This window comes from Schistocerca cancellata, chromosome 11 (assembly GCF_023864275.1).
Source record: "Schistocerca cancellata isolate TAMUIC-IGC-003103 chromosome 11, iqSchCanc2.1, whole genome shotgun sequence".
Classification (NCBI taxonomy): domain Eukaryota; kingdom Metazoa; phylum Arthropoda; class Insecta; order Orthoptera; family Acrididae; genus Schistocerca; species Schistocerca cancellata.
In genome coordinates this window covers 91,533,863-91,559,037 of record NC_064636.1, presented here as the reverse complement: position 1 = coordinate 91,559,037, position 25,175 = coordinate 91,533,863, and the positions used below count along the sequence as shown (strand labels likewise).

Sequence of the window (25,175 nt, the reverse complement as noted above, 5' to 3'; positions counted from 1 at the left end):
AGTCTCAGGACTGAAGACCACAACAACAACAACAATGTCAACAGACGTTGTTCCATTTCAAAAAAGTGTATGTTTTCACAAAAAGTACACTTTCAAAATATCATTACATTCCGTATGTTTTTGGATAGGGTCCGCCTTCAGCAAAACACAGTTTTGTTTTTTAACCCAAACATGTTTCACTGCAGTTGCAGCATCTTCAGTGGGATTTTATTTTTCATCTTTTTACCACGTGGTGCGTTTCTACAGTGACTGTTTTGCGTCGACAGCAAAACAGTCACTGTAGAAACACAACGCACCAGAAAAACCACACCATGTCGTAAAAAGATGAAAAATAAAAGCCCATTGAAGATGCTGCAACTGCAGTGAAACATGTTTGGGTTAAAAAAACAAAATTGTATTTTGCTGAAGGCGGTACCTATCCAAAAACATACGTATTGTTACAGCAAACACGGAAAAAAAGAGCTTCAACCCCAAGATGATTATTAAATTCTGTTAATTGACTAAAAATACGTGCCCCTGAGTAACAATCCATTCTGTGAAACCCGCACGTCAATAGCACTTTCCATTTATGCAATATTTGCGGTGCAAGTGTTAGGTGATTCACCCTGTTTATTAGATGGTTCCATTATGATATTACAAAATTTCAGTGATGGTGGAGGAGATTAAATGTATCAATTTGTGGTAAGGGACCCTGTCGAAAGTTATAAGCGAAAATCACTCCGCCACCTCTGGCACTGGATCTCTTCTACTGCAATCTCTTTGCTTTCTGTATTTTGGGACGAGGTGATATGGACCAAAAAAAAATGCGTAATCATCAGCTCTAAAGTGCATACCTAAAGAGTCATGATCTTGGAAAAAAACGACATTTTGTCTATGGAGTGCGTGATTGATTCTATTGAAAAAAAATTTTTTTTTATTTATAGACACAGTCACATGTTTATGACACAGTCATAACCGGTTTCGGCCATACAATGACCATCTTCAGATGCTAAAGGCGGCATACACTAGACACAGGTTCATGTGTTGTGATAAACATGTAATTGTGTCTATAAATAAAAAAAAAATTACAGAGCTATGATCACTTGCTGAACAGAAGAGATGTTTTTCACAGTAGTAAAGATGAAAAAATGCTCATAGCTCTTAAGGTATACACTTTAGAGCCCATGTTTGCTGGAAGATTTTTTTCTTGTTTTGGTCCATACTAACTCCTCCAAAAAGGGAAAGCTAAGGGATTGGAGTAGAAGAGGTCCACTGTTAGAGGTATTCGAACGAATATCGGTTGTAACTTCCGACACGGTCGTTTCCGCACCAAGTTTCGCTTCCTCAGATTAATGCATTTACCTTTTTCATCCCTAAAAGTTCGTAACATCATCACGGAGTCGCCCTGTATAATATAATAGAATAAACGGTCGTGAATGACGCGTATAGTTTCTTCCAGTCTCATTCCCAATGATAAAATCGATAAGCAAAATGTCTTACTTATTTAGACTTAATTTCTCCAATGGTTCAAATCGTTCTGAGCACTATGGGACTTCACATCTGGGTTCATCAGTCCCCTACACTTAGAACTACTTAAACCTAACTAACCTAAGGACATCGCACACATCCATTCCCGAGGCAGATTCGAACCTGCGACCGTAGCAGCAGCGCGGTTTCGGACTGAAAATTTCTCCAGTGCTAAGTTGCATATCGATCAACGTGTTTCCTCCTTGATCAGCTGCCAGGTTTTCAGCTTCCTCCGAGTTCATGACCATACACTGAAGATCCTTTGCAAAAGTTCGTTTCCATTTTCCATTTGTTACGTCGTCAACGTCTGCTTGTGTTTTCATTCCGTTGGTTAAGACAACAGTGCTGATTTGCCGATTCTCCCATCTACTATGTGCGGAAAATGCCCCAAAAGCTTCAGTCATGTTGCAGCAACTATTTTGTGCAGGTTGCGTAGACCACTTCTTCTCCGTACTTCATCATTTGGAAAGTGCTCGCTATAAATTCTCTTCGAAATTTGCAAAAACAAAAGCTGGCGAAAAATATTTAACTTGTGTGCTGCTTTTACTGACAATTTTCAGTCTTACGTGCGAATACGGCCATCGGTAGAATGATGAATTAGTACAGCAGAACCTCTGTAGGCATTCTTATAGAATCCAGTTGCCATATGGATCACATTCGTTGGAAGACTCCACAGACTTTCCCAGTTCTGCTGCTGATGTCTGAATATACGGATCCCGTTATTACAGGTAAGACCGCTGAGGTATTTGGAAATAGGTCATCAATTTTCAGTACATTCTGTTGCGTTATAATCTGTGTAGATACATTCTCGCTTGTTATGTACATTGCATTTTTCTCAGCACAATTTATTTTGTCCTACAGAACTGACTATTTGGTAGTGGCAAACTTTGTGGTGTGTCTGCCAGAAGAACGATTTATTCAGCAAAAGCCAGATCCGTAAACCTGTATTGCTGTTTCCAATGCATACCCATATTGGAGTTGTCCGTAGTTTTTCCTATTGGGGAATATAAGACAAAATTAAACGGTATGATGACAAAATGCATCCTCGGAAATCTTGCGTGGTGCTTGTCAGAATTTTAAAGAAAGGGATGTTCCTATATTCTGTTTTATACAGCAACTCGAGCCTAGATACAGGTTTCTGAAAATACGATTGAGATATTCAGGAATTCCACATAGGCTTACAATGTTCCACAATGTTTTTCGGTGTATACTGTCAAAGACTTTTTTTAAATCATCGAAATTTCGGTATAGTTGACAGTTGACTTTTATGCATTGTTCTATTGCGGTTCACAGAACGAATATTAGTTCAGAGTAAGATCTCTCACTTCGAAAGCCAGCCTATTCTTCGCGCAGTCGACAATAAGCTGCTGCTTCCATCCTTTTTAGAAGAACGATACAAAAGACTCTGCTTGGCACCAAAAGAGCCGTGAATCCTTTCCAGTTTGTTCATTAATTTGTATTTCATTTATTCGGTGGTTTAAAAATGTTACAACGCCTCCAGTCTTCTCGAAGTTGACTCGTTTGCCAGCATGTATTGCACAGTCTAGCATGGTGATGAATTAAATCCAGACCTCCATATTTCAGAATTTTCTCAGAGATTTCTTCCAAACCAGCTGCTTTATTGTTTTTAAGAGCAAACTATGTGATCTCCAAGAAATACCTGAGTAAAGCTGCTATGTGAAACTTTCAGAGCATAACCGGAAGTCGTCAAATGCAGCACGTAAATGTTTGTGTTGTTTGAAACGGACCGCCATTGCCACGAAGCTCGTGCTGCTCTCTGTCGGCGTTTGCAGCTATTGGTTGTGTGGAATGTCTTTGCAGCTCCTGTGCTTTGGCGTCAGAACACTGACAGTAGCGCGGCGGCTGGAGAGCGAGTGCGAGGTTGGATGTTTGAGCTCGGAACGTTGTAGCGCGAATATGACGCTCAAAATGTTTCGTTCGTGCCTCTTACTGCCACTGGGAATGTTCGCGCTGTCGACGCTTGTACCGGTGTCGACAGAAAGCGGCGGAAAAGGTGAGTTGCAGCCCTAAGCGGGAAGCATCGTCGTGATCATAACCCTATTTGGACGCTTAAATAAGATGTTTACATTAAGTGTAGCGGCAAAAGTCAACAGCCTTCGACTTCACTGCGTGGAATGCGGTAGCTGGTTGCCTTCTACTTACGATTATTGTAAAGAGTTGGGTCATACGATTGTTGAAAACCGACTGGAGAGCAATTAAGAACATGATTATACCATCCTCTAATATCTCACACATGATGCGTGGGTTTTTAATGAGGACATACATGTGCAATAGACGACAGTTACAGTATATACTAAATGCAAATGTGTTATAAGCAGTCGGCCCAGTTTTAAAAACACGTATAAGCACTCATTCTTACAGAAATTTTTAACTTTCATAAAACTGATACTGCACAGGAGAGCGCGTACACCTGTTTCTAGACTTTCGAAAAAAAAACATTCACGTCAAGTGCTATTTCAAAGGGCGAAAAAAATAGATTCGTGTGGAATGTTTGTCGACTAGCAGGTTGACTATTTCGTGACAGCTGTATGTAGCATGTTTCGTTGGACAACAATCATCCTTAACCATAATATTAATTTTAGCTATTTGCGGTAGAAGCGTAATAGGGTCATTCATTGTTTATTTTCATGACCTGTGAAAAATATTAGTTTGGGCTTCCTAGACTTTTAGTAAATCACATGTTTCTTTATGGGGAAGTGTTATCTGATAAAATATGAAGGAAACTACTACATTTTGTCCAACAAAATGGACAAAAACTTTTGTGATTTGCAGTCAAATCTTGACAAAATATCAGAGTTGTGCAAAAATTAAAAACTTGCTCGAAATATGCGAACTTAAAAGTGTGGTACCATTTAACTATGGCATAGATTGCTCGGCAACTGTTTACAAAATATTTACTGGAAGAGTGTTAGTGTGTGTTTTTGTAGCTGGCTGCACAATCGGAGGGCATGGGATATTTATAAATTTGCTATCCACTGCTATTTTAGTAAAACTGTGCTTTTCCCGCTGATTAACTTAAAGATCCTCCTTTTTTCTAATAAGCGTCATGAAGTAATACTGTTTTCCAAAGTTTCGCTGACTGTGCGTATTAATTAGACTCAACTAACTTGACTTGCAGGAATTTGTAACTGTGTTATGGAAAATCTTAACAATATGAACTAATTTACCTCTAATTTAAATTGTTGGAATATGGTACACAGCAATATTCTTGTTTTCTTTATTTTCTTGTACATCAGGGTCGAACACGTCATTAGTTAGATGGAAAAGAAGACTTAACAGAAGTCTTGATTTCTTGGCAGAAAAAAAAAATACGAGGGCTGTTCAAAAATAAAGGTGCCTTTTCAAATTGCGCGGGCAACGTAATTCGATTATCCATCTTTTATTTTTGTAATGTTGGTACCCATGTCCCGAACGTACGTTCACAGTTTCAAGTTTACAGCATACTTCGTTTGTTTTTGACAGATAGAAAGGTTAGACGTTTTTTAATGTGCTCGGCAATTTTCGATTGTTATAAAAAAATCGAGCAAAGAACATCAAATTTCGTGTGAAAAATGAAATCAAGTGCTCTAAAACACTTGAAATGTTGACAGTGGCATACGATGAGTTCGTTGTAAGTAAAAAAAAAAAAAGTTGGTAAGTGGTACAGGCTCTTCCAAGATGGCCGGCAAGATGCCAATGACGAACCTCGCTCGCTCTGGACGCCCCAGCACACCAACAACGGATGATAACGTTGAAGCTGTGAAGAGAATTGTTTTGGAAAATCGACGCATTACCGCATGAGAAGTCGCTGAGGATGTTGGCATATCGGCCGGCTCGTGTCATGCAATTTTTTCGGATGTTTTGGGCATGAGACGTCTGTCAGCGAAGGTTGTCCCCAAACTTCTCAATTTTGATCAGAAGAACCGTCGCATGAGCATCGCTCAGGAGCTCTTGAATTACGTCAGTGATGATCCTGATTTTCTCAAAAGGATCATAACTGGTGACGAAACTTGGGTTAACGGTTATGACTGGACAGGATCATTTAGTAATCGCGGAAGCGTTACGGAGATGACAGATAAACTCCAGTGGAAGACTCTGCAGGAGAGACGCTCAGTAGCTCGGTACGGGCTTTTGTTGAAGTTTCGAGAACATACCTTCACCGAAGAGTCAAGCAGTATATTGCTCCCTCCTACGTATATCTCGCGAAGAGACCGTGAGGATGAAATCAGAGAGATTAGAGCCCACACAGAGGCATACCGACAGTCCTTCTTTCCACGAACAATACAAGACTGGAATAGAAAGGAGAACCGATAGAGGTACTCAAGGTACCCTCCGCCACACACCGTCAGGTGGCTTGCGGAGTATGGATGTAGATGTAGACTATGACTATTACTTGAGTTATGCGCCGTTTATTACCTTGGGTTATGCGAGAAGCAATAGCAAAAAAGTCCGGAATTGTGGAAAAAACAGTTTTTCCTGTTCCGAAAACCGAAGAGACCTATGAAAGGACGATAATTTTCAACGATTGAGGAACATCTGGATGTTCTCATAGCTATACCAAAAAGTGCTTATGAGGAGTGCATCGAGGATTGGAAGGAGCGTTGGCACAAGTGAGGGGGATTACTGTGAAGGGGACAACATGAATACTGATGAATAAATAAATACTTTTTCATAAAAATGTAAACTCACCTTACTTTTTGAACACACATCCAATATTTCGTAACCGTTTAGAGTGAAAACAGTTGCAACTCGTTTTACAATGAACTACATTATACTCTCAGGGTGTTAAAAAGTCAGTCATGTTGTACGTATTAGATTTTTCTTTCCTAACGTCATCGGACTCTTTTTAATTTTATAATATAAATAAATTTCTTCAGAAAAATACTGCTATTAGTAAACAACGCGATACTGCGCCGATAGTCCTATCGCTCATTAGAATAATAGATACACGATCTGCAAGAAATGTGCAAAACATGACGTGAATAGCGGTATGAAACAGTAAAGCAAAAGCCCAAAACTAACAGAAATCACGGGAATGGGGAGTTTGGACGGGGAGTTTCTTGTAATTAATGTCTTCAGACATACTAAAAACGTGAAAGTACCGAACTACATGAGTTTTTACCAGGGACTTCAATGTAAGTTGTAGAATGCGCAATATATTTTAAAAAAGGCAGATCGTTATAAAACGTTCGTTGGCTTTGTCCATTCACGACTTCAGTTCAAATACGTATTTTGTCGTGACACATTCTTTGGCTTCGCCAACTCGCAATCGAACTGTCACCTTGCACCCTCGCACAGTCACCGCCATAGATTATACAGACTTTGTGTGATGTCAACATATTGAAACCTAAAATGTCGATCACAGATAAAGTTGTTAGAAAACAAATTTCGAACAGATGTATTGACGGTATGTCAGTGAATTCATAGGCCGAAGCCAAAGCTGCGATTGCCACAGCGGCGCCACCGCCAGAAACGGAGGGCGACTGTTTCACACTACGCGCTGCGGCGCGCTCTTCAAAACAGCAACTTTTACCACGGCTCAGTAGGGAGGATGCTAAGTTCACCCAACCTGGATATGATGTGATGTCATTATGACGTATATACACTTTAGTCGATTAACACACCTATCGACTTTTACGAACGTTCGAGATTCTAAACTGTTGTCAGCTAGTGGTTTGTTTCGACACATGCGATTCTGATAACAGCTCAGTGTGGCAGCGTATATGTATTTCGCCAAAATAAAAGTAAAAGTGCTGGATATTAATAGAAATATTCCTGACCGTGGCCTTGAAAACACCACGGACAACACGTTTCGTAAAAAAGTGAAGTCTTCTTATGTCCCGACCAGATTAGATTGTGTGATTGTTGTATTGAACGCTTACGCCGAAAATAATATTTATTTACTATCAATATTTTAGTATGGTTTCATACAATTGGTCTTGTCAGTACATATTAGATTGTAGCAGCATACTCTTGCTGACTTTCTTTTCTTAATTTATATAGCTGAAAGAGAACTCGTGCAAGTTTGTTAGCTAAGTAATTTATATGTCCATACCAAGATAGTCTTTTATCAACCATAATTCCAAGTAATTTTACACTCGCACCGCAGAGACAGGTACCTTAGTGTCCATTAATGACTGGTGTGTAGCATGATTGAATTTCGAACTTAAAAAGAAAAATATGAGGCAGTGTTGAAGAAAAATCGTCGACTGGAGATGAAATACGAGGGGAAGTGGATTTCTCAATGTAATCTTAACCAAAGGTTCGTGTCTTGACGCATCTAAAGATTTTGGCTGCTGAGTGCTTCTTCTCACCGAGTACGAATAACCAACGCACTTCAGCTGGGTCAGAAGTACAGCAATTTCTGCTTGAGATTCACAATAACCACGCAATTGCCCGTCGTCATCGATGCTGAACTCTTTCAGCTTTTCTCTCATTAGTGTCTCGAATGCTGAACACATAATTAGAAACGAGCAAACGAAAAACAACGCACAGGACACAAACACAGTACAATACGCCATTTAAACGCAAGGAACGCAAAACACATCTAAACGAATGGCGCAGAGCACAGCGCTACCCTGTCACAACCTCTCGAAAGTTCACAAAAGTCGAATAGTCGATATACGGTTTCTATCGTTTTCGATGTAGCGTGTATTCGTCATAATGACGTCACATCGTATCCAAGTCCGGTGAACTTAGCATCCTCCGCTCAGTAGTCCCAGGGGGGCGCAGAAAGCTATGCGCAGAAAGCAACGTGTTTTCTCAGTTGTGCGCATGACGTCACGCTGGAAGCAGCTGTGCCAAACTGTACACAGTTCGAATTGTGTGTGATTGTTTTTCTTGTGTTGTTTTGTGTTTGAAGGAGTATTTTGATTGAGTTCTTTCTTCTGAGGTACTCAGTCAACAGCGGAAACATTCGGAATTCGGGAGTGTTAACGGTTTTTGCTGTAATTGATATTTGATTCGGAACTGAAATAGTTAGCGATAGTGGACAGCGGAATCAACATTGTGTTCGCCAGCTCCAAGTTTATGGTTCGTGCTGTGAAATTCTTATTGGAGAATCTACAAGTGAGTGAGAAAATAACGGCTGTTTTTCCTACAACTGGAGCACAAAGAGAACTGACGTAATGTATCACAGTTTCCCGCGTAATGAAACATTACAAAAACTATGGTTGTCGAAATGTTGTAGGAAAGACAGTGTAAAAGTTGCGCATGCAAGAATATGTTCTCGCCATTTCGCAGAAACAGATTACTTAAGGGATTTACAGTCTGAATTGCTTAATTTGCCCCGAAAAAGAATGCTCAAGCCAGATGCAGTTCCTTCGTGCAATTTGCCGTGCAGTAGTGCGACTGTCAATGTGTCACCCGCAACAGAAGACAGAACCAAAGGGTATAAGAAACGAGAACTACATAAGAGATCTCTGGAAACTCTGGAAAAGCTGTCACCAAATAAGAAAAATCATAATAAGAGCACATGTACAGATGACAGTTTTTTTTTTCAGACACTGATAAAGTTACTTTGATGAATACTATAGCGGCTTTAGAAAGAAGGAATGCTGTTCTTACAAACGTGTGCAACTTCGAGCTCTTAAGTAAATTCATTTCAGTGCGATTAAATGAATAGTTTCTGATTTATTTGAGCCGAGGTTTCGAATTTCAAGTGTGTGTCAGTGTGGTTGTGATCTGACATTTTACCGATGTGTGAGGCATGAGCTGCGAAAGAATATAACTCATCGTTTTAACTGTAAAATTTTAGCAGCAGAAAAGCAGTTTAGACATCTCATTTCTGGTATAAACAAAATATTCCGCCAAAAACTTGACATAAACGCGCATGCCGTGTCGTCTGCTTGTGAGCGCTTGCTTCCACGCTGACGTCACTAGGCCAGCCAATGGCAGAGCAGAGCGCTTACTGGCCAACCTTATTATTTAGTAACCTTGAGTAGTCCTTTGTACTTTGGTAATCATTGTGGCCACAACTACGCTGTGGTCGCTTGTACCAGTTTCGATGTGGACTTCCTCGAAGAAGTCAGGTCTACTTGTTGCCGTTAAATGAAATATATTTTCATCACGAGTGGTGTCCCTAACTATCTGTTGTAGAAAGTTTTCATAGCATTTAGTAATAAGGATGTCTCATTATGCCCACCAGTAATAACACTGTAATTTTCCCGTTTATTACTGGATCATCGAAGTCTCCACCGATGATTGCAGTATGATTGGGGAACTAACATACAAGCGAACTGAGGTTGTCTCTGAAGTTTTCGGTTACATCAGGAGGTGAGTCTGGAGGGCAACAGAACGATCTAATTACCGTTTTATGCCCACCCCTGATACTGAGTCTTATCCAAGCAATCTCACATGCAGTTTCAATTTCTATACTGGTGCATTTGAGTTTCTTGACTGCCGCGGCAAATACACCATATCAGTTTCCCATTAGCATATCCTCTCGATATACCTACAATTAAATTTCCCCCACAAATCACCGCCGATTTGAAAATTGGAAATTTCTGGTGAGGTATTATGGGACCAAACTGGTAAGGTCATGGGTCCCTAAGCATACATTCTACTTAATCTAACTTAAACTAACCTACGCAATGGAGAACACACACATACCCATGCCCGAGGGAGGACTCGACCCTGCGACTGCGGGAGCCGCACGGACCGTGACAAGGTGCCTCAGACCACGCGGCTACGACGCGCGGTCCATCGATTTGAGTTCCTTAACTCTACACTTAAGGTAGCGCAGCCACACACAGAAAATTTTGTAGCCAACGATTTCGGATAATATTTGTAGTAATTTAGTTCTAAGTTGGTTGGTTGGTTGGTTGGTTTGGGGAAGGAGACCAGACAGCGTGGTCATCGGTCTCATCGGATTAGGGAAGGATTGGGAAGGAAGTCGGCCGTGCCCTTTCAGAGGAACCATCCCGGCATTTGCCTGGAGTGATTTAGGGAAATCACGGAAAACCTAAATAAGGATGGCCGGACGCGGGATTGAACCGTCGTCCTCCCGAATGCGAGTCCAGTGTCTAACCACTGCGCCACCCCGCTCGGTTTAGTTCTAAGTCTACAGGGTGGTCCACAGATAGTGACCGGCCAAATATCTCACGAAATAAGCACCAACCGAAAAAACTACAAAGAACCAAACTCGTCTAGCTTGAAGGGGGAAACCAGATGGCGCTATGGTTGGCCCGCTAGATGGCGCTGCCATAGGTCAAACGGATATCAACTGCGTTTTTAAAACTAGGAATCCTTATTTTTTGTTACATATTCGTGTAGTACGTAAAGAAATATGAATGTTTTAGTTGGACCACATTTTTCGCTTTGTGATAGATGGCACTAATAGTCACAAACATATAAGTACGTGGTATCACGTAACATTCCGCCAGTGCGGACAGTATTTGTTTCGTGCTACATTACCCGTGTTAAAATGGACCGTTTACCAATTGCGGAAAAGATCGATATCGTGTTAATGTATCACTATTGTGATCAAAATGCCCAACGGGCGTGTGCTATGTATGCTGCTCGGTATCCTGGACGACATCATCCAAGTGTCCGGACCGTTCGCCGGATAGTTACGTTATTTAAGGAAACAGGAAGTGTTCTGCCACATGTGAAACGTCAACCACGACCTGCAACAAATGATGATGCCCAAGTAGGTGTTTTAGCTGCTGTCGCGGCTAACCCGCACATCAGTAGCAGACAAACTGCGCGAGAATCGGGAATCTCAGAAACGTCGGTTTTGAGAATGCTACATCAACATCGATTGCACCCGTACCGTATTTCTATGCACTAGGAATTCCATGACGACGACTTTGAACGTCGTGTACGGTTTTGCCACTGGATACAAGAGAAATTACGGGACGATGACAGATTTTTTGCACGCGTTCTATTTATCGACGAAGCTTCTTTCACCAACAGCGGTAACGTAAACCGGCATAATATGCACTATTGCGCAACGGAAAATGCACGATGGCTGCGACAAGTGGAACATCAGCGGCCTTGGCGGGTCAGTGTGTGGTGCGGCATTATGGGCATTTTATCGATGGCAGTCTAAATGGTGCAATGTATGCTGATTTCCTACGTAATGTTTTACCGATGTTACTACAAGATGTTTCACTGCGTGACAGAATGGCGATGTACTTCCAACATGATGGATGTCCGGCACATAGCTCGAATGCGGTTGAAGCGGTATTGAATAGCATATTTCATGACAGGTGGATTGGTCGCCGAAGCACCATACCCTGGCCCGCACGTTTACCTGATCTGACGTCCCCGGATTTCGTTTTGTGGGGAAAGTTGAAGGATATTTGCCCGTTTTGTGGCAAAACTGGTTGTTTCCGAGGCTGCGCGAAGACAATTTCATTTTGCAACAAGACGATCCGCCAGCTGCGTGAATATCTAAATGAATCTCTACCGTACCTTTGGATTGGTCGTCAAGGAGCTGGCGACTTAGCATGTCTCAGCTGGGCTCCACGGTGACCGGATTTGACACCCTCTGACTTCTACCTGTTGGGTTTCGTTAAAGACAACGTGTATGTACCACCACTCCCACAGAACCTGGAAGAGTTGAAGAACCGGATCCGTACTGCCATAACATCAGTGACGAAGGACATGCTTGCCTGAGTATGGGAGGAATCTGAGTACCGATGTGATATTGTTCGTGTCGCTATTGGAGCACGTATTGAACATCTGTAATGTGAACTTGAGAGGTTCGTAAATATGTGTGTAAAGTTTCATGTCCGTATGTCGTAAAGTTTAATAAATGTATGCATTCGAAATACACTCCTGGAAATTGAAATAAGAACACCGTGAATTCATTGGCCCAGGAAGGGGAAACTTTATTGACACATTCCTGGGGTCAGATACATCACATGATCACACTGACAGAACCACAGGCACATAGACACAGGCAACAGAGCATGCACAATGTCGGCACTAGTACAGTGTATATCCACCTTTCGCAGCAATGCAGGCTGCTATTCTCCCATGGAGACGATCGTAGAGATGCTGGATGTAGTCCTGTGGAACGGCTTGCCATGCCATTTCCACCTGGCGCCTCAGTTGGACCAGCGTTCGTGCTGGACGTGCAGACCGCGTGAGACGACGCTTCATCCAGTCCCAAACATGCTCAATGGGGGACAGATCCGGAGATCTTGCTGGCCAGGGTAGTTGACTTACACCTTCTAGAGCACGTTGGGTGGCACGGGATACATGCGGACGTGCATTGTCCTGTTGGAACAGCAAGTTCCCTCGCCGGTCTAGGAATGGTAGAACGATGGGTTCGATGACGGTTTGGATGTACCGTGCACTATTCAGTGTCCCCTCGATGATCACCAGTGGTGTACGGCCAGTGTAGGAGATCGCTCCCCACACCATGATGCCGGGTGTTGGCCCTGTGTGCCTCGGTCGTATGCAGTCCTGATTGTGGCGCTCACCTGCACGGCGCCAAACACGCATACGACCATCATTGGCACCAAGGCAGAAGCGACTCTCATCGCTGAAGACGACACGTCTCCATTCGTACCTCCATTCACGCCTGTCGCGACACCACTGCAGGCGGGCTGCACGATGTTGGGGCGTGAGCGGAAGACGGCCTAACGGTGTGCGGGACCGTAGCCCAGCTTCATGGAGACGGTTGCGAATGGTCCTCGCCGATACCCCAGGAGCAACAGTGTCCCTAATTTGCTGGGAAGTGGCGGTGCGGTTCCCTACGGCACTGCGTAGGATCCTACGGTCTTGGCGTGCATCCTTGCGTCGCTGCGGTCCGGTCCCAGGTCGACGGGCACGTGCACCTTCCGCCGACCACTGGCGACAACATCGATGTACTGTGGAGACCTCACGCCCCACGTGTTGAGCAATTCGGCGGTACGTCCACCCGGCCTCCCGCATGCCCACTATACGCCCTCGCTCAAAGTCCGTCAACTGCACATACGGTTCACGTCCACGCTGTCGCGGCATGCTACCAGTGTTAAAGACTGCGATGGAGCTCCGTATGCCACGGCAAACTGGCTGACACTGACGGCGGCGGTGCACAAATGCTGCGCAGCTAGCGCCATTCGACGGCCAACACCGCGGTTCCTGGTGTGTCCGCTGTGACGTGCGTGTGATCATTGCTTGTACAGCCCTCTCGCAGTGTCCGGAGCAAGTATGGTGGGTCTGGCACACCGGTGTCAATGTGTTCTTTTTTCCATTTCCAGGAGTGTACGTATATTCTTTTTGAAACCCCCAGTATAAAGAGGTGTTGAATTTGTACCAGAGTTAGTATGTAAATGTTAACGAAGTTGCTGATTAAGAATATCATATCAAAAAGTGTTGTCCATGGTGAGAGGTAATGCCTGTGATTTGGTATTCTCGGCACACTCTCGACACACAGTATCTCGGAATATTGAATTCGCTAGGGATTTCCGAGACGCAATGTCCAATTTGTCTAGCTCCCACTACGATTCCGCGTTCAGTCTGTTAATTTCCGTCGTACGGCCACAATCGCATCGCAAACCTTTTCACATGGATCGTTAAAGGGGGAAACCACATTAGGAGGCAGTTTGAGACTGATTTTTTTGGGTGGGAAGAATTAATTGGAATTTAATCAACGTTTGACATCATTTCATTCATATTTCGAACAGTTTTAGTGAAGTTTTTTGAATAATTTCAGCCAAAAATAACGAATTAACGCTGAGATGTCCGCTTTAGGTTGTGAGTATAGCTCTCGAATTACGAGCAGTGTAGCCATTCCGATTTTGATCTGAAATCAAAAAGGTTTTGATTTGACATTAACAACTTATGTTCTAAGAATATGAACCGAAATGCAGGTGAAAAAAATGAAAATTCTAAATTTTTGCAGGCGTTGGAACAATTTACTTCGATTTTCACAATTTTTTCTCTAATTATGCATAGAAAAATACCTTTAAAATCATGATATCATCTCACAAGTTGGATCATATAATTCGTAATTATATGAAGAATCACACTATCAGTTTTCATAATGATCGGTTCTATACTTTTTTACACTGCTCGCAAATGTGAAAAAACTCATTTCGAGATAAACGCGTTTGAAAAATAAATTCTTGGAAACTAGAACTCCAAGGAAGTTAACAATAATGTAAAATGCTTACCGATTAATCTGCGGTTGCAGCACCATATAGTAATCCTTCTTCTTCCTCATAGGCTTCGTTTTCCGCTTCCAGCAGTGCTTTCCGAACTTCCTACCTTCCTATGATTCCAATGAACTACACCGAATCTGCCGGCTCACGCGCTGGTTATGCCTTTGTTCGGCATAATTGAAGCTTTGCGTGCCTCCTACAATTCCTGCCTCGTTCATGGCCGCCAGAAGCGATGGATTTCCTTCATTGAATAAGCCCGCTGCTAAATACAATACCAATTCAACGACTTTTAGTCCGGAGTGCAAGTGTTTAGGAGCTAATCGCCAAATGGTGGAATTAAAACTTGTCGTTCGCGTTTTGTGTGTGGCCATCTGAACATCTCTCCAGTAGTTCATCCCATGATAAATTATCTTATATCTGTACCCGATGTCTGTCCGAGCGGTTCTAGGCGCTTCAGTCCGGAACCACGCGACTGCTACAGTCGCAGGTTCGAATCCTGCCTCGGGCATGGATGTGTGTGATGTCCTTAGGTTAGTTAGGTTTAAGTAGAGCTAAGTTCTAGGGGACTGATGACCTCAGAAGTTAAGTCCCATAGTGCTCAGAGACATCTGAAGCACTTGTACCCGATGTGCACTCGGTTCTGTGCTCACAAAACCGAAACTAGTGCGAACTTCGCTTTGAAATTTTGACAGCGTATTCTTGGATAGTTAAGCTAACGATTTATGCAATAAAAAATAATCGGATTTTTTTGAACCTCCTAATGTGGTTTCCCCTCTTAAGTACAAATATCTACTCAGACAGTGCACTGTCCTTTTATGCCTCGTGTACGCAATACTAGCGCTATAACATGACTCGTCACCACAGAGTATTAAACAGGGCACATAAACAATATGTGAAAAATGTGCCGGTATCTGATTACTGTCTACGTCAGCTGTCGCGGGACGTATCATATCGAATTGAGACTGGACGAACACCACAGCACACAGCATTGGGCAAGTGTGCACCAGCGCAATGTACACAACATTTCGCAGAACTGAAACTTCCTGGCAGATTAAAACTGTGTGCCCGACCGAGACTCGAACTCGGGACCTTTGCCTTTCGCGGGCAAGTGCTAGTTCTGCAAGGTTCGCAGGAGAGCTTCTGTAAAGTTTGGAAGGTAGGAGACGAGATACTGGCAGAAGTAAAGCTGTGGGTACCGGGCGTGAGTCGTGCTTCGGTAGCTCAGATGGTAGAGCACTTGCCCGCGAAAGGCAAAGGTCCCGAGTTCGTGTCTCGGTCGGGCACACAGTTTTAATCTGCCAGGAAGTTTCATATCAGCGCACACTCCGCTGCAGAGTGAAAATCTCATTCTGGAAACATCCCCCAGGCTGTGGCTAAGCCATGTCTCCGCTATATCCTTTCTTTCAGGAGTGCTAGTTCTGCAAGGTTCGCAGGAGAGCTTCTGTAAAGTTTGGAAGGTAGGAGACGAGATACTGGCAGAAGTAAAGCTGTGGGTACAGGGCGTGAGTCGTGCTTCGGTAGCTCAGTTGGTAGAGCACTTGCCCGCGAAAGGCAAAGGTCCCGAGTTCGAGTCTCGGTCGGGCACACAGTTTTGATCTGCCAGGAAGTTTCATATCAGCGCACACTCCGCTGCAGAGTGAAAATCTCATTCTGGAAACATCCCCCAGGCTGTGGCTAAGCCATGTCTCCGCTATATCCTTTCTTTCAGGAGTGCTAGTTCTGCGAGGTTCGCAGGAGAGCTTCTGTAAAGTTTGGAAGGTAGGAGACGAGATACTGGCAGAAGTAAAGCTGTGGGTACCGGGCGTGAGTCGTGCTTCGGTAGCTCAGATGGTAGAGCACTTGCCCGCGAAAGGCAAAGGTCCCGAGTTCGAGTCTCGGTTGGGCACACAGTTTTAATCTGCCAGGAAGTTTCATATTAGCGCACACTCCGCTGCAGAGTGAAAATCTCATTCTGGATTTCGCAGAACTGTCGTTTGAACGCGCATTTTTTTCTGTTGTGTCCAGGTTCTGAAGCGAGTTGGTCCAGTTTGCGGCGCCCAGGAAATTAGTAGTTGAGGTAAATGTGAGGGACCAGATCAACAGCAATAGCTTTGTACCGCTCTGCACAGAACAGCATCGTTTGCGAACAACGCCGCGGAGCTTCCGACATTACGCACTAGATCATTTACACTCTTTCCACGTATCCGCTCTGCGTTTAACAGTGAAATCCTCGTTTGCACTCTTAATGTTACCACTCTTGCTTTTAATTTCACCGAAGGTCGTTTTGACGTTCCTATATGCTGAGTCAATCCTTCCGACAATAATTCCTTTTCCGATTTTTTTCACACATTTATCATGCAGCCATTTCGTCTTAGCTTCAAATGGCTCTGAGCACTATGGGAGTCATCAGTCCCCTCGTCTTAGCTTTTCTGCACTTTCATTCTTCAGCGACTTGTATCTCTATGATCCTGAATTTCCCTGAACATTGTTGTACTTCCTTCTTTCGCCGATTTCTGATGTTACCTATGGTTTATTCGCAGTTACCTTCGTTGAACCTACACTATGTGATCAAAAGTATACGAACACCTAGCTGAAAATGATTTACAAGTTGGTGGCGCCGCCCATCGGTAATGCTGGAATTCAGTGTGGTGTTGTCCAACCTTTAGCTTTGATGACACCTTCCGCTCTCCTATACATATGTTCAGTCAGGTGCTGATAGTTTTCTTGGGGAATGGCAGCCCATTCTTCACGGAGTGCTGCACTGAGGAGAGGTATCGATGTCGGCCGGTGAGGCCAGGCACGAAGTCGGCGTTTCAAAACATCCCAAAGGTCTTCTATACAATGCAAGTCAAGACTCTGTGCAGGCCAGTCCATTAAAGGGATATTATTGTCGTGTAACCACTTCGCCAGAGGCCGTGCATTATGAACAGGTGCTGGATCGTGTTGAAAGATGCAATCGCCATCCCCGAATTGGTCTTCAACAGTGGGAAGCAAGAAGGTGCTTAAAACATCAATGTAGGCCTGTGCTGTGATAGTGCTACGCAAAACAACAACGGTTGCAAACCCCCTCCACGAAAAACATGACCGCCTCCGAATTTTACTGTTGGCACTACACACGCTGGCAGATGACGTTCACTGGGCATTCACCATACCCACGCCCTGCCATGGGTTCGCCACATTGTGTACCGCGATTCGTCACTCCACACAACGTTTTTCCACTGTTCAATCGTCCAATGTTTACGCTCCTTACACCAAGCGAGGCGTCGTTTGCCATTTACCTGCGTGGTGTGTGGCTTATGAGCAGGCGCTCGTTCGTGAAATCCAAGTTTTCTCACCTCCCGCTTAACTGTCGTAGTACTTGCAGTGGATCCCGATGCAGTTTGGAATTCCTGTGTGATGGTCTGGAGAGATGTCTGCCTATTACACATCACGACCCTCTTCAAATGTCGGCGGTCTCTATCAGTCAACAGACGATGTCGGCCTGTACGCTTTTGTGCTGTACGTGTCCCTTCACGTTTTCACTTCACTGTTGTTGTTATTGTGGTCTTCTGTCCTGAGACTCGTTTGATGCAGCTGTCCATGCTACTCTATCCTGTGCAAGCTTCTTCATCTCCCAGTATCTACTGCAACCTACATCCTTCTGAATCTGCTTAGTGTATTCATCTCTTGGTCTCCCTCTACTATTTTTACCCTCCACACTGCCCTCCAATACTAAATTTGTGATACCTTGATGCCTCAAAACATGTCCTACCAACCGATCCCTTCTTCTAGTCAAGTTGTGCCACAAACTTCTCTTCTCCCCAATCCTATTCAATACCTCCTCATTAGTTACGTGATGTACCCACCTTATCTTCAGCATTCTTCTGTAGCACCACATTTCGAAAGCTTCTATTCTCTTCTTGTCCAAAGTAGTTATCGTCCATGTTTCACTTCCATACATGGCTACACTCCATACAAATACTTTCAGAAACGACTTCCTGACACTTAAATCTATACTCGATGTTAACACATTCCTCTTCTTCAGAAACGCTTTCCTTGCCATTGCCAGTCTACATTTTATATCCTCTCTACTTCGACCATCATCGGTTATTTTACTCCCTAAATAGCAAAACTCCTTTACTACTTTAAGTGTCTCATTTCCTAATCTAATTCCCTCAGCATCACCCGACTTAATTTGACTACATTCCATTATCCTCGTTTTACTTTTGTTGATGTTCATCTTATATCCTCCTTTCAAGACACCGTCCATTCCGTTCAACTGCTCTTCCAAGTCCTTTGCTGTCTCTGACAGAATTACAATGTCATCGGCGAACCTCAAAGTTTTTACTTCTTCTCCATGAATTTTAATACCTACTCCGAATTTTTCTTTTGTTTCCTTTACTGCTTGCTCAATATACAGATTGAATAACATCGGGGAGAGGCTACAACCCTGTCTTACTCCTTTCCCAACCACTGCTTCCCTTTCATGCCCCTCGACTCTTATAACTGCCATCTGGTTTCTGTACAAATTGTAAATAGCCTTTCGCTCCCTGTATTTTACCCCTGCCACCTTCAGAATTTGAAAGAGCGTATTCCAGTTAACATTGTCAAAAGCTTTCTCTAAGTCTACAAATGCTAGAAACGTAGGTTTGCCTTTTCTTAATCTTTCTTCTAAGATAAGTCGTAAGGTCAGTATTGCCTCACGTGTTCCAACATTTCTACGGAATCCAAACTGATCTTCCCCGAGGTCGGCTTCTACCAGCTTTTCCATTCGTCTGTAAAGAATTCGCGTTAGTATTTTGCAGCTGTGACTTATTAAACTGATAGTTCGGTAATTTTCACATCTGTCAACACCTGCTTTCACTTCACTATCACATCGGAAACAATGGACCTAGGGATGTTTATGAGTGTGGAAATCTCGCGTACAGACGTCTGACACAAGTGACACCCAATTACCTGACCACGTTCGAAGTCCTGAGTTCTGCGGAGCACCCCATTCTGCTCTCTCACGGTGTGTGATGACTACTGGAGTACCTGGCAGTAGGTGCTCCTAATATGGAAAACGTATGTTTTTGTGTTGTCCGGATACTTTTGAGCCGGCGGCTGTGGCCGAACGGTTCTAGGCGCTTCAGTCCGGTATCGCGCTGCCGCTACAGTCACAGGTTCGAATCCTGCCTCGGGCATGGATGTGTGTTATGCCCATCGACCATAAATATAATAGACTGGCCCTGACGTCATTTTCATGGCTCCAACATCTCTGGGCTGAAGTCACGTGAATGTTGGCAAAACATGGCTCTTTCGTGTTGCGCATATGGCTGTACTCAGCGTTTTGTCGGGGGATATGGCATTACATTTCACGTGTAAGTGTTCCTATGATAGTGTAGATGCGTTTATTGAAATCTGCTGAAGTGACTTTTATATGTTTTTTGCACTTGGAATAGAGTATCACGTAAATTAAAGTGTTGAAAGTGATGCCTGTACAGTCAGACTCATATTACATTTTGGAAACTATCTGTGATAATTCGGTTACAGAAGTAAGTATAATCGTTTCTCGTTCCTACTCATAGGTTCCCTAAGGATGAAAACCGAAGGCAGCTTTGGATACAGGCCCTGAAACGGAAAAACTTTAAGCCACTTGCACATACGCGCCTTTGCTCGAAGCACTTTGTGGAGAAGTGTTTTGATAGGTTAGTTATTATTTACAATGTATATCTATAATTTTTATGTCTGTCATTTTTAAAACTAGGCTCCAAAATTATTTTCTGAAACTTCAAAGTCTCACTTTTCATCTAAAATATCACTTTTATTTAAACTGATAGTTTAAACTTTTGTAAAAATAGTGGGAACTGAACCTTTGAAGTGCAGCTAAAATTGATACTCTAAAATGGACCTGCTCCTAAAGTCAACTATTTTGACACTTGTAGTTGACAATTCCCACATCCCATTTTCTTTTATAAGTGACTAGAACTCAAGACGTGGCGAATCTAATGCTTAAAGTTTTCACACGAGCCCACTCTTACTGTTTAAAAGAATTTTAACGACATTTTACTTTAATTGATAGTTTATAGTAATTTCGTCCCACTGCCCACCAGAGTGGCGTTCGATGTATTTGTTACATTTTATAAGTGGCACTGTGAACAAATCCAGGTCAAATGTAGTTCTCGCATGATTTTTCACAAATAAAAAAGTAATTTTTGTTGGAAGCGTTTGGCGGTCAATTGAGAAATGTGGGGAAAACCCGATACAAACATAGGATGGCACATCGCTGATTTGAAATCCCGCCACGTTTTGCCAACAGTCACGTGGTTTATGTTGGAGCCACACTAGCCCCTTAGCTTCTGCTCAGCAAGGCCAGTCTACTAGTATCTATGGTCGAAGGTTATGCCATTAGGTTAGTTAGGTTTAAGTAGTTCTAAGTCTACGGGACTGATGACCTCAGATGTTAAGTCCCATAGTGCTTAGAACCATTTGAACTTATTTAAAGCTGGGCGACGTTTAGCAAATACCGATTGTGTCTGGTACTATAAGACGTGAAATGGTTTGTGTTCAGGCAATTTCCTGAGGATTTAGCACATGTAGTACGCACGTAAAAATGACTGACACGAACACACGAACGTTTCATTGCATTCAGATATACACCAAGAAAGTTTTCGCCACATTTCATGCAGTATTAACTTCAAAAATATTTCGTGCATGTTTCCGTGAAGCTTAAAAAGCAACTCTCGTACATTTGGCCAATTTTTAACGGAAAACTTTTTATTTCAGTGCACATAAATTAAGGCTACTGCTGATACATGGTGAAACAACGGTCTTGGGCGGTTTGCGGGTTTAAATCACCTCGGGGTATGACCATGCGGTGCATTTGACCTGCGGTCGTCCCACGTTGGCGCTGGCAGCAGTCCACATACGCAGAGGTGTGTTGGTGCATGTCAGAGTACAGTGCAGCGAGTAAGTGTGCAGACGTTTTCAGACGTGCTAATGGAGACTGTGTTGAAAATGGCTCAAAGAACACATATTGATGACGTTATGAGGGGTAGAATACTAGGGCGACTAGAGGCTGGTCAAACACAGCAGGTCGTAGCAGGGGCCCTCCGTGTGCCACAAAGTGCGATCTCAAGATTGTGGCAACGATTCCAGCAGACAGGAAACGTGTCCAAGTGCTACAGTACGGGACGTCCACAGTGTACAACACCACTAGAAGACCGATACCTCACCATCAGTACCCGCAGACTGCCACGGGGTACTGCAGGTAGCCTCGCTAGGGACTTTACTGCAGCCACTGGAACAGTTGTCTCCAGACACACAGTCTACAGACGACTGAACAGACACGGTTTATTCGCCTGGAGACCTGCAAGATGCATTCCACTGACCTATTGTCACAGGAGAGCCCGTAAAGCCTGGTGTCAAGAACACCAGTACATAGTCATTGGAACAATGTCCGGCCCCGGTAGCTGAATGGTCAGCGTGACGGAATGTCAATCCTAAGGTCCCGGGTTCGATTCCCGGCTGGGTCGGAGATTTTCTCCGCTCAGGGACTGGGTGTTGTGTTGTCCTAATCATCATCATTTCATCCCCATCGACGCGCAGGTCGCCGAAGTGGCGTCAACTCGAAAGACCTGCACCAGGCGAACGGTCTACCCGACGGGAGGCCCTAGCCACACGACATTTCATTTTTTCATTGGAACAATGGTCCCAGGTTATGTTCACGGACGAGTCCACGTATAGTCTGAACTGTGACTCTCGCCGGGTTTTCATCTGGCGTGAACCAGGAACCAGATACCAACCCCAACCCCTTAATGTCCTTGAAAGGGACCTGTATGGAGGTCGTGGTTTGATAGTGTGGGGTGGGATTATGATTGGTGCACGTACACCCCTGCATGTCTTTGACAGAGGCACTGTAACAGGTCAGGTGTATCGGGACGTCATTTTGCACCAGTATGTCCGGCATTTCAGGGGTGCAGTGGGTCCCACCTTCCTCCTGATGGATGATAACGCACGGCCCCACCGAGCTGCCATCGTGGAGGAGTACCTCGAAACAGAAGATGTCAGGCAAATGGAGCGGCCTGCCTGTTCTCCATACCTAAACCCCATCGAGCACGTCTGGGATGCTCTCGGTCGACGTATCGCTGCACGTCTTCAATCCCCTACGACACTTCAGGAGCTCCGACAGGCACTGGTGCAAGACTGGGAGGCTATACTGCAGCAGCTGCTCGACCACCTGATCCAGAGTATGCCAACCCGTTGTGCGGCCTGTGTACGTGTGCACCGTGATCACATCCCATATTGATGTCGGGGTACATGCACAGGAGACAGTGGCGTTTTGTAGCACACGTGTTTCGGGACGGTTTTCTCTACTTATCACCAATACCGTGGACTTACAGATCTGTGTCGTGTGTGTTCCCTATGTGCCTATGCTATTAGCGCCAGTTTTGTGTAGTGCCACATTGTGTGGCACCACATTCTGCAATTATCCTTAATTTATGAGCATGAGTGTAGTAAATACTAAACAAATCCCCAGAAGGAAAGCAAGGAAGTTTGTAAGAGCCATGTACAAATGTATTTGTAATAAATCCGGAACCTGTAATGATATGATTTAAATAAACTATTTTTAAAACCACACTTGTGGCGGTTTGCTGTTTTTAAATTATAAACCTAATTGCGATACACCTATGCTTTCGTGATGTCTACTTTGGAAAAGATGTGGAAAAGAAGGTATCAGTAGCGTTGGGCTTTAGATACTTGTCGCTGTTGTGGAGAGAACGAGTACAGTAGCGAAGCCGTTCGCTCGTGCCGAGTGCTTTGTGTGGTGTTATGTTTGTTGTGGCTATTTGGGAGAGTGCAGACAGCTGCTACAGGGAACCGCTCTCAGACGAAGGAACTCATCGCCGTGGGCGGTCCCGGCAAACCACTAAGAAGAGGAAAGAGGGTGGAGAGAGAGAGAGAGAGAGTGAGAGTGTGAGCGTGCAGCGAAAATACGAGGGCCGTCCACAAAAAAATGCCCCACTTTTTATTCTCAGCCGATAACAATGTTGCGAATGCGAAACGATAGGTATGAGCCAATAAACTCTCGATTCTTCAAAGACTCGAAATTCCTTGTATAAAACAGGTTGAGACATCTGTTTACTTTTCAAATGAGTTAATGTGTTAAGCATTTGACGTTAACCATGTAAGCGACAAAATGTTAGGCAAAAGTTTGAAATTACACTACTGGCCATTAAAATTACAGGGTGTTTCAAAAAGAATATACGTATTATTTTGTCCAAACTATCGATTGCTGCTCCTCAGCTCGCCTATTGGAGAAGCGAATACATAGCCTAGTTTATATTACACTACTGGCCATTAAAATTGCTACACCAAGAAGAAATGCAGATGATAAACGGGTATTCATTGGACAAATATATTATACTAGAACTGACATGTGATTACATTTTCACGCAATTTGGGTGCATAGATCCTGAGAAATCAGTACCCAGAACAACCACCACTGGCCGTAATAACGGCCTCGATACGCCTGGGCATTGCGTCAAACAGAGCTTGAATGGCGTGTACAGGTACAGCTGCCCATGCAGCTTCAACACGATACCACAGTTCATCAAGAGTAGTGACTGGCGTATTGTGACGAGCCAGTTGCTGGGCCACCATTGACGAGACGTTTTCAGTTGGTGAGAGATCTGGAGAATGTGCTGACGAGGGCAGCAATCGAACATTTTCTGTATCCAGAAAGGCCCGTACAAGACCTGCAACATGCGGTCGTGCATTATCCTGCTGAAATGTAGGGTTTCGCAGATATCTAATGAAGGGTAGAACCACGGGTCGTAACACATCTGAAATGTAATGTCCATTGTTCAAAGTGCCGTCAGTGCGAACAAGAGGTAACGCAGACGTGTAACCAATGGCACCCCATACCATCACGCCAGTACGGCGATGACGAATACACGCTTCTATGTGCGTTCAAAAAGAATACGCTGTCAAAAAAAATGGTTCAAATGGCTCTGAGCACTATGGGACTGAACATCTGTGGTCATCAGTCCCCTAGAACTTAGAACTATTTAAACCTAACTAACCTAAGGACATCACACACATCCATGCCCGAGGCAGGATTCGAACCTGCGACCGTAGCGGTGACGCGGTACCAGATTGAAGCGCTTAGAACCGCACCGCCACACCGATCGGCACGTGCGTTCACCGCGATATCGCCAAACACGGATGAGACCATCACGATACTGTAAACAGAACGTGGATTCATCCGAAAAAATGACGTTTTGCCATTCGTGCACCCAGGTTCGTTGTTGAGAACACCATCGCAGGCGCTCCTGTCTGTGATGCAAGGTCAAGGGTAACCGCAGCCGTGATCTCCGAGCTGATAGTCCGTGCTGCTGCAAACGTCGTCGAACTGTTTTCACCAGGCAACGCCGGTCAACTGCTGTTTGTGTATGAGAAATCGGTTGGAAACTTTCCTCATGTCGGCACGTTGTAGGTGTCGCCACCGGCGCCAACCTTGTGTGAATGCTCTGAAAAACTAATTATTTGCATATCACAGCATCTCCTTCCTGTCGGTTAAATCTCGCGTCTGTAGCACGTCATTTTCGTGGTGTATGTTTAAATGTTGTCGTT

At 44.0% G+C, this 25,175-nt stretch overlaps 1 protein-coding gene across 1 annotated transcript in view; it reads left to right on the top strand.

Moving 5' to 3' along the window:
* Nucleotides 1-3,357: 3,357 nt before the first annotated feature.
* The window catches only part of LOC126108948 (procollagen-lysine,2-oxoglutarate 5-dioxygenase), a 466,456-nt gene continuing 444,638 nt past the window's right edge, over nucleotides 3,358-25,175 (top strand). Inside the window, exon 1 of the mRNA XM_049914331.1 lies at nucleotides 3,358-3,520. Coding sequence (XP_049770288.1) covers nucleotides 3,424-3,520 — 97 coding nt within the window. The 5' untranslated portion in view covers nucleotides 3,358-3,423. The remainder of the gene's footprint in view (nucleotides 3,521-25,175) is intronic.